At 53.8% G+C, this 9,971-nt stretch overlaps 1 protein-coding gene across 1 annotated transcript; it reads right to left on the reverse strand.

Annotated features, from left to right (window-relative positions):
• Window positions 1-6,077: 6,077 nt before the first annotated feature.
• LOC104081643 (GTPase HRas) lies at window positions 6,078-9,446 on the reverse strand (the record flags this gene model as incomplete). Its single annotated transcript, XM_009584477.1, has 3 exons — window positions 6,078-6,389; window positions 8,462-8,586; window positions 9,287-9,446. Coding segments are annotated over 2 exons (280 nt in total), but the record flags the coding sequence as incomplete, so codon positions are not given.
• Between the last annotated feature and the right edge of the window lie 525 nt (window positions 9,447-9,971).

A 9,971-nucleotide genomic window follows, 5' to 3' on the forward strand; every position in this document is an offset into this window, starting at 1 on the left:
CCTCCCTGCCCACCGCCGGTAAGAGCTCGGCAACCCTGCTGCGTGTCTCCGCAATACATCAGCGAGTCAGCACTGAATAATTGATGCTAAGTGAAGCCTGGAGCAGAGCCAAGCCGAGGGAGGGAGCAAGGCTTTGGGCTGGTTTAGGCTCTGGTCCCGGGATGCAGCGCGGGTGGAGAGATGGGTGAGCTGCGTCTGGGGGCCTGGCGCCCCAGCCTGTTGGGCAGAGGCAGTGCTGGAGTTCGGCTGGGGCCGGGCGTAGTCCTCCGCTGCAGCGCGGTTGGAGAGACGGGTGAGTTGCGACTGGGGGCCTGGCGCCCCAGCCTGTTGGGCAGAGGCAGTGCCGGAGTTCGGCTGGGCCCGGGAGTCTTCCTCCTCTTCGGCCTGCTGTGCTGCTCGCCTGCTGCTGTGCTGCTCGCCTGATGCTCGCCTGCTGCTTACGTTCTGCTTGCGTGCTGCTGTGGTAGTTGGGTGCTGCTCGTGTGCTCCTCGCGTGCTGCGAGGGGGCTGTGGCAGCGGTGGCCGGGAGTTTGGGAACACGCAGAGCGCAGGGCATGCAGCCCCCAGCCCCAGCAGCCTCGGCTGGGGCCGGTACCTTGGCTCTGCTAAACCCCGGACCCTGTACTCGACCCACAGACAGAGCAAGGCTCACCTGCCCAAGGGGGAACAAAGCTGCGCATGGAGCCAGCCCCATCTGCCTGTCCCAGTCCCACCAGTTGCTGGTGGCCAGGATGTTTGCTGTCACACCATCCTCTGAGCGACGCCACCCCCTTCCTACAGCACATCACCTGGTATGAACCAGCACACGGAGAAAATAACAGCCCGGCAGCTGAAAGAGGCAGGTCTGACCCCAAACCATCTCCCAGATCCTACGACCTCAGCGGCCGAGGAAGCCTGCGGGGTGTGCACCAGCATCCGCCTGGTAGCAAAGCAATCGCTTGCTTAACAGGACGTGGGCACAACAGCACAGGAGATAAGCAAACCAGAGCAGAAACAACTCGGCCAACGTCTCACTAGGAGACACAGCAGCTGCTCCCACCCCACGAGCGTCCCCACTCGCTGGCAGCAGTTACAGAGGAACCCAAGATGGAGATGGCTTTGAAGGCATACACAAAGGCACGAGTCCGAGAGATTGGAGTCACTAAAGCCTGGCTTATTTAGCCCTATTCTTCTCCACAGTAAAACAGGCTCTTCCTAGGACACAGAGAAAGGTTAACTGTAAGAAACTTCCATCCTTGCTCCAAAACTGGTATGAGGTCCCTAGAGGTACCCACGGATAGATGGGGTGCAATACCACAAGCCCCTGCTTCCAACCACCCCATTAAGAGCCTGGGCCACTCTGGTGACCCGGAGGCCACTCGGCCTGGCCCCACACCGGAGCCCCGCTCCGCAGGGTATCTAAGCCTGCGGCTCACTCAGGCAGGCAGTTGCTTGGGGAAGCTGGTTCTCGGGGTGGCTTTGCTTACCTTTATGGCTCCTGGTGGAGCCAAGGAGAAGTGATACGGAAGTACCGCTCAGGCTGGAAGGGTCTGCAGCAGCGGACTGGACTGTAGTCCAGAAGGGAAACCTGGTCTGCTCCTCCTTACCCAACCACGCTGCGAGCGAGACGGATGAGGCCAGCACTTAGCCAGGGCTGCTCTGTAAAACTCAGCCTTTCATTCAGCTACCCCCCGACTCGCCTCTCTGGTCTCTCTCCAGCAATGAGTCATTGCTGCCACCTCCTGCAAACTCAACCCAGACGCCTGCCAAAGCCTTCAGCAAGCACCATGCCCTCATCTGTTTTGGAGTCACCATCTCTGCTGGCTTAGGAAAATGCTTCTGTGGAAGCCCTCACAGACCAGAAGGCCTGAGATCTGTTCCAGCACTTAATCAGCATCTTTAAGGACTTGTAAGCAATTTTGTCAGTTGACTCACCTGCAATGTCTCTGGAGCCCCAACCCCTCTGTAACAGGGTGTGGGGCGCTTGAATGATGTGGGAGAGAAAAGCTTATACATCAGTCCTGAGACATCTGGACCTGACCAGACCAAACCAGACCAGACCTCCCCAGCTATTCCGTCATTTAAGTACAGGTTCAAAGGTGGCACTCCTCCGTCACGGGAGATGCAGCCTCAACAGATAAGCAGTACAATGCTGCCTGAAGCCTTCTCAGAGGTGGTGTTCACACTTGCCCAAGATCCACGGCACAGCACCACGTTTAGTCCAGCCTTGCCATCACCAGCTGAAGAGATGGTGGTGGCCAAACATGAGCTGATGTGCCCAAATATAGCAAAAAGCTTACCTCTGTGGACTTCTGCAGCTTCCAGCTATGCAGCTGGAGCGGCTCTTCAGAATAACTGCACGTTCTGCTCACCTAAGCTCATGCCACAGAAGCAGAACTGAGATAGGCAACAAACTCCTTGTCGTAAGGGAAACGACTGCAGTACCTGAAAACCACATCTTCCAGTCCAGGTACTTCTAGAACAAATGCGCCTTAAATAACTATGGGGAAAATCAACTAAATCGACTCCAAACCCAGCAATTCCTTCTCCAGACCTACATTCACTCTAATGAAATCGTAACCCTGATACTACTTTCAGACTCAAGACGTTCAGCTAGCAGAGAACACACTGTGAACTCGCACACTGACACCCTGCCTGTCATGACCAGCAAGTTGCTGTCCTGTACCCAAATTACCAGCACCAAGTCAGCAAGAGAAAACGCCAGGTCCAAAGTAACAGCTCCACCTGAGAGAAATGATACGCTCTGGTTTTTTGCCCACCCCAAAGATCAGATCCGATCAGACCTGACGTATCTTACTGCGCATTGAGGATCTGTCGTGATTCTCCTGAAGCCAACCTCCTGGAACAAAGCTGCAGTACATTAATACACAATCAAGGCGTGATTTCAGGGGAAGAGCTGTGGTGTCAAGCTTTTAGCACCTCCTTTTGCTCCCAACCTACCTCCAACTTTCAGCATGGACTTGAACACTAACATGAGTTGGGGTTCCTTGTGATCTTCTAACTATGAGGATCTGTCGTGATTCTCCTGAAGCCAACCTCCTGGAACAAAGCTGCAGTACATTAATACACAATCAAGGCGTGATTTCAGGGGAAGAGCTGTGGTGTCAAGCTTTTAGCACCTCCTTTTGCTCCCAACCTACCTCCAACTTTCAGCATGGACTTGAACACTAACATGAGTTGGGGTTCCTTGTGATCTTCTAACTACAGCAAAAAGCTAACCAAGCTTCCAGCTCCTGAGATGGCCATGCCTGACCAGCACTGTTTGACAAAGGGTCCTAGCTGCCTTGCTTCTGCTGGGTGCAGTCCACAAAAGGAATGAGTTTGGTCTGCAACCTGCCAGACTCGGACCACCACCTATCAGCCAGGCCCTCCTAAGGTGCTTGCAGTCTCCAGTTCCAGCTCCTACCTGCCTACTGGATTTCTGAAGTGCTGTCCTGTCATAGCACTGTCCTACCGCCTACACCAGGATGAAGGTGTACCCTGGCTCCTGAAGAACTTTTAGGTCCATTTGTAGAACCCTAGTGACTCCTAGCACATCTATATCTGCTTTAGCCATGTGTAAAATAGGACTATTTTATCTCAGCCACCTCAGAAAAGAGACTGTCAATATCTGGAACCACTTGAAGTGTACAACAGATCAAAGCTGTGAAGTTTCAACCAGACTCTTCCACCAGGAAGAAAGGCCTGTCTGGTGCCTGATGGTGTGCTGCTAAATGCAGACACCAACTGCTGAAACGCTGATGAAAGCTCCTCTTCAGCACCCCGTGGTGCAACAGCCATGAGGAGTGGCCCAAGGAAGCAACAGAAGAGACTCCAACAAGCTACGATAACACGTGACTTGACCAGACCCAGAGCTTTCCTGAGCGAGCTGGAAAACCTCACCCTGAGGGGTGCAGAAACCTCTCAGACAGGGAGATGCTCGTACTTTGGCTTCCTGCTCCTGACCAAACTGCTGAAGGACTTCGTATTCTGGCCGGTGCTGCTCTAGCACACCCTCGCCAAGACACGCCAGCCTCTCGCAACTGCAGCTGGTGCCTGCCCTGTGAAGACACCTCGCCCCTGGTGCTCCCTGGAGCTCCTCAGCTTGCTTGACCGTGGCTCCCAGTCCTTGACTGTGGCTTCTGGCTCCCAACCAGAAATGAGAGGGTATCTCTCCGTGGTTAGAGCCATCCAGAGTCCAGTCCTTGAGAGAGCCCCAAACACAGCGTTGCTTGTCATCTGAAGGCCTCCAGATAGAGCTATCCCATCCTTCACCAAGGGCCTGAGGAAGGATGAGATAAGCTCTATAGCAGAAAGCTAGCACCAGGTTCCTAGTGCAGTAACACCACCAAGCAAGGGCCCCAGGTCAACCCACCCACTAACTGTTAAGGCTTTCAGTCATCTTCTAGAAGCACGAAGTAGCCCTGTCCTCTGCCCCGCCTGTAGTTGTGCACAAGCTGCCAACTTCGGAACAAAACCCGTACTTCCAGGCTTCACGCTTGAAACAACTTAGGTTGGGAGATTTTCTGGGAGCCTCTGGTCCAGCCCCACCAGTAACACCAGACTCAGCATCTTCAGCACTCCTCCAGCACGGGGACAGGCGCTGCTGCAAACAGCACACCCAGCTACAGGCAGGGCAGCTCTTCCCTTGGGTAACTTCTCCCACTCGAGCTGGGATCAGCCCTTCTCCTGCAGGAACTGGGTGCCAGGCAGCTGCAGCCAGGGTGGGGGCTGTGCCCCACAGCACTTCGGAGCAGGCAGGGACAAAAAGCAAGCCGTTAGCACAAGTCCTCTCTTGCCCAGGCCAAAAGCAAAGGCAGCAACTCCAAGCAGCACCGGAGTTTAATTCTGCTGCTGCCGAGCGCGAGGGAGGATGAGGAGCAGGACGGGAGGCTGCCCGCACGGACGCTGGGAACCCCCAGGTGGGCTGTGGCTTTGTGCCGGGGGTGACCAGGGTTTCTGTACCGGTTTTGCCGTGGGAGGCATGTGACTCACGCGCTGCCCGCGCCGCTCCCAACCCCTGCCGGCCTCGGCTGCCGAAGCCGGCACCTCTTCAGGCCTGGGCTAGCCCGTGCAGAACGGCCAGACCGGCCCCCCGCCGCACTCGGCTGGATCACCTTCCCCCTTTGATGCTCTTAATTCTGCGTGCCAGCTCAATTAGGCTGTGCAATAGCTTGGGAGAGGGAAAGGCAGGGAGCACGGAGCCGCCCGCTGCGCTGAGCGCAATGCCTCCGTCTTGGCTCTGCGAGGGAAAGGCACACGGGAGGAGCCGGTCGGACCCCAGGCAAAAATCCCAAAGGAGCAGGGCTGAGCAAAGACGGGCTTCCCAACAGATTAGCCCTTATCCAAAACACTCCTACCCACTCTAAACCTGAGGACTGGAAGTCTGAATCCTTTAGTCTTAGTTGTTGAGCAGCCAGACAGCTGTGTGCAGCGCAGGAGAGCCCTTCTGCTACGTGCTCACCAGTAATTAAGCCGTGCGCAGGGCAGCGAGGATTTGCATACCATTATACACTGCTGACAGACTGGAGCAGCCCAAGGCATATGTGCTATGCAGGTGTTAGCGTTAGCTAGGTGCTGGAGGGGAGCAGAAAGGCCTAATTCTGCCTCTGGAGCACATAAACATTTGGGAGGTGCTGTGCCAGAAGGAGCTGCCTGGAAAAAAAAATCAAGGAAGCAACAAACTGGCACCAGCTGAGGTGAACCCAGCTCTTAGATCTCCCCGATGCTTCTTTCCTTCCAGGCATCGCATCTGAGGCCATAAAAAAATCCCGCAAGGACTAGGTTGAAGGCAAAGCACACAGGGAAGCGCTGAGGACAGGCTTGGACTGGTTGCGCTCTTCCATCCCACCAAAACTTGGGGCCAGCAGAGAGTTTCAGGGCTGGGGGGGACGGGGACATGACAACGACTTGCTGGAGACAAAGACAGCTCTCTCCCTGAAGGATACCCCACCCCGATCACCTTCACGGTCTACAGCATGATCTTGGTCTGTGGAGAGCAAATCTCAGCGCCCTTCCCTCCCTGCCGCCCCACCAGCGATCCTCCCGGAGCACCAGCAGCAGCACCCTCTGGAAGGAGGACACAGCCATCAAGACGGTTTGTCGAGACCATCAAATAATAATTTACTGTGATTCAATCTGTGGCTTTGTACAGTTGCCGGGGTGGGAGGAGGCCAAAGGAGGAGGGGATGGGGAAAGAAAAAAAAGAAAAAAGTCGTTTGCCGCAGGCTTGGGTGAAGTGCGAGATAGTCCTTGGAGGGGCTCATGCTCCCCCGTCCTCTTCCTCCTCCTCCTCTTCCTCTCCCCCTCCCCCTACACTCCTCCCCTGAATCCGTTTGCATCTTCCTTCGCTTCACCTCTTTACTTGCGCTCTGCACGGTGGGAACCTCTCCAAGACACGGTCCAGTCAGCTGAAACCAGAAGAGGACACTCATTAGCACCCATTCACCGTCAGAACCAGCGGGGGCTGTTTCCATTACCCACCCCTCACACTTTGGGATGACCCTGCTAGAGCCCACAGAGGGAAAGCTAAGGGCTACGCAGGTCTTGGAGGTCTGGACCTGGCTCGGCGAAGCATCTACACGTGCGCTGAAGGGAAACGGTCTGTGGCGTGATGGGTGAGCCTCAGGCATCTCACCAGACCTTCTGCCTCTGCCCAAACCTCGTCGTGGGAAGGGGCACTGTTTGGTGAGATCTTTCCCCCTCCTCCAGGGATGATGGGAACCACAAAGTGAGTCCAGGGCAAATGCATCTCCCTGGTCACACACCCACCCTTCTCCTCCCCAAAACCCGGTGCGTCCTTGCCTCGCTTCTCCTTTTGTGCCCTGATGTTCCTCCCCCTCTGCTCTTGGCCACTGCAGCTAGAATAAGCTGGGATGTCTCTTAACAGAGGGGAGTGTTTCCACGAGACTCCTTCCCACCCCTTCTTGCCCCTCTTTTGGAGGCACTGCCCGTGCCGGTGCTGGCCACCGGGCTGTGACGGGGACGGGGCTCCTGGCAGTCGGTGTAGGGGAGCAGCAGCGTCCACCGAGCCCATGCCGTCAGCTGTGAGCCAGAGCAGGAAACGAGCCCCGAGCTCACATCCCCATCCGGAGGAAACGCTCCTGAACATCTGGAGGACCTGAACATCTGGAAAACCTCCCGCAGTAGTGATAAGTGTGCTGGGCACAGCATTCGGCTCGGCCCCCAGGAGACCTCGTGCGCCTCAGGCTGGGAGCGGAGGGGTGGGGTGCTCGGGTGGTTTTTTGCTCATAGGAAGCAAACACTGCCAGCATTTTAGGGTTTTTTTTTTTTTTCTTTTTTTTTTTTTTCAGGGAAGAGCTCTGCTGCACTTACAGCCTTTGGCTCAAAAAGCGATGGAGGAAAACCAGCTGCCCACCTCCACCTTCAGCAAGACCCTCTTAGCACCATCTCTGGACACGATGCGCTTCTCTTTAGGACTCCAGCAGTTGTGTAAAGGGGTGAAGGGCCAGTCCGGGTGCTTGGGAGACTCCCCAAAAGACATTAAGGGCAATGTTCGTGCAGGCTTTTCTCCCACACCCCAGTCCCAGATGTCCTCAGATGTATATCTCCCCGCTGCATTCATCCCCAATTGCCTCTCCCTCCACTTCTGCCATGGAAGGAGCTGGTTACACAGCCAGATGTTCCCAGGCGTTTGGCTTACAGCCACCCAGCTCACGCAGGGACACCAACAGGAGCTCTCCCTCACTGCTATCCAGCAGGATTGCAATGATTTAAATAAACTCATCATTAAAAAAAAAAAACAAGGAAAGAAAAAGAAGAAAAACAGGCAAGTGAACACAGACAATCTGAAAAACACTGTTTCTGGCTCCAGCACGCACAATTTATAAAAGCGAAACAGCCCCCTTATGGCTAATTCTCAACATTGCATCAGTTCCAAATATCCCAGAGGATCTATCTAATGGGGATAACTCTTCTGAGGAACACAGGACTTTCACAGTGAGACAGGTCTGCTCTGAATCTTTAGGAGGAGGCAGTTTACACGAGTGCATTAGGAGGTTATGCACTCGCTCCGCTCTTCATCTGCATTCTTCTAGAGCCAGCCTGGTGAATGCAGAGCGAGCCGCACACCTTCAACACCAGCTTAACTCCTCTCGCAGAGGGGCAGCACGGGAAGGAGCTTTCCCAGGGAAAGCATGACAAAACCTGTATTTTTTTTATTCAGTTCTGTAGAATCTTGTTCCACAAAATGAGGGGGAAAAATAAACAACCCTTTCCGCCTACACACTTCCTCAGGAAAGTAGGAGATTTGACTTACCTATGTTTTGACAGAAAAATGCTATTTCAGTCAAAAAGGTGTTTCATTAAAAAATACCCGTTGCTGAAATTTCTGCTGCATTTGTTGGCAGACGAGTGCATCTGCAGTGACCTCCTGCCCTGCTTCCAATATACCGCCACTGCACCCCATCTCCTCCTTCCAATATAACCCCGCTGCACCCCATCTCCCGCTTCCAAAACTCACCGTAGTCACGATATCACACATTTACAGTTCATGCAGCCGGGGCCGCTCTCATCTGGGGGATTCAGCTTGCGCAGCTTGTGCTGACGGATCTCCCGCACCAAGGTGTAGAAGGCATCTTCAACGCCCTGGAAGAAAAGCATCGCTTGAAGCAGCTGCCCTCTTCGAGAGGGGACAGTGGAGAGAAGAGAGGGCTCTGCTCCCCAGCTAGGTGTCCCTAACACTGTCTTCCAGCAGTGCGGATTGTAGAGTTAAAGGCATGAAACCAAGCTGGGAAGACTATCTTGGTGTGGCCCCCGAACAGAGAGCGAGATTGAATGAGCAACCACGAGGCCAAGGAGCTCTTAAGTCCTTGAGATTCATCAGCCTCCAGCAGCCTGAATGAGGTCTACCACCTAAGAGAAAAGTCACCACTAGACCACTGAAGGTATCAGCTGCTCCGTTTCCACCTTTGTGCTCTGGAAGCCCCACATGGTCCTTCCAGCACTGGTATGTTCTGCCTGTAGGTCTGCCAAAATAGATCAGGGGTGAGGTTAGCCAAGTCCCCTGAGCTTAGCTGACCTGCAGTGACTATGGGGGTTATTCCAGAGCCTTGGAGAAAGCCCTTCCCTTCACTGCTGCTGGAGCGTGAATTACACACTTCTCCGGATTGGAGGCTTGAGCCCAGACATGGGAGGGAACGTCCTGATGGAGCATTTAGCCTTGAGGAACTAACCCTGGCCCTTGTACCCATCTGTCTGCAAGGTGGTGTCTGCCCGTTCCTGCTTCTCCGGGACAGTACTGGAGAAAAGAGAAGAAAAAAGATTTTGTTTAAAACCCTCCTCCTACCTGTCTGGTTTTGGCAGACGTTTCTATGTAGGGGATCCCATAACTCCGGGCCAGGTCCTGCGCTTGTCGGGTCTCCACTGTCCGGGCTGGTAGGTCACATTTATTTCCCACCAGCACCATGGGAACATCATCTGAGTCTTTCACCCTCTTGATCTGCTCCCTGCAAGAATAAGAGGTGCCAAAATGAAGGGAGAAAAGGCATCAGGGGTCAGCTCCAGGACACTCACCACCAGCTTCTTCGTCAAGAATCAACAGCTATGCTTTGTTCCTGCCAAGTGCCTTGTGTTGGGCTTTCAGAACGTAAATGACCACGGCACGTAAGTGAGTAAACAGCAAAATAGCTAGGGCACTTTTGGAAATGAAAACTAAACATACTTCTGCTCTTTAAATACAACTGTTTACAAAACACAACTTGAAATTATGACAAACTATATTAAGACATGAACATAAGATAGTTTAAGCTAAATAAAAATGAATACTCAAGCAGTTACCTGTGTTATTTCCCACATTTTAGATCAAGTAATCCCCCTGAATGGGGATTAAAAAAAACAAAAATCACCTGCAACCAGAATTTGCTGAGCTGATAAACCAGCTTTTGGCAGCCGTAACCTTTTCTGCAGATGCACAGGCTGTATTTGCTTCCGTTCAGTTTAGTTCAGGTCACTCAAAGTTGAGAAACCAACTG

This window comes from Fulmarus glacialis, unplaced genomic scaffold, assembly GCF_000690835.1.
Source record: "Fulmarus glacialis isolate BGI_N327 unplaced genomic scaffold, ASM69083v1 scaffold4109, whole genome shotgun sequence".
NCBI lineage: Eukaryota > Metazoa > Chordata > Aves > Procellariiformes > Procellariidae > Fulmarus > Fulmarus glacialis.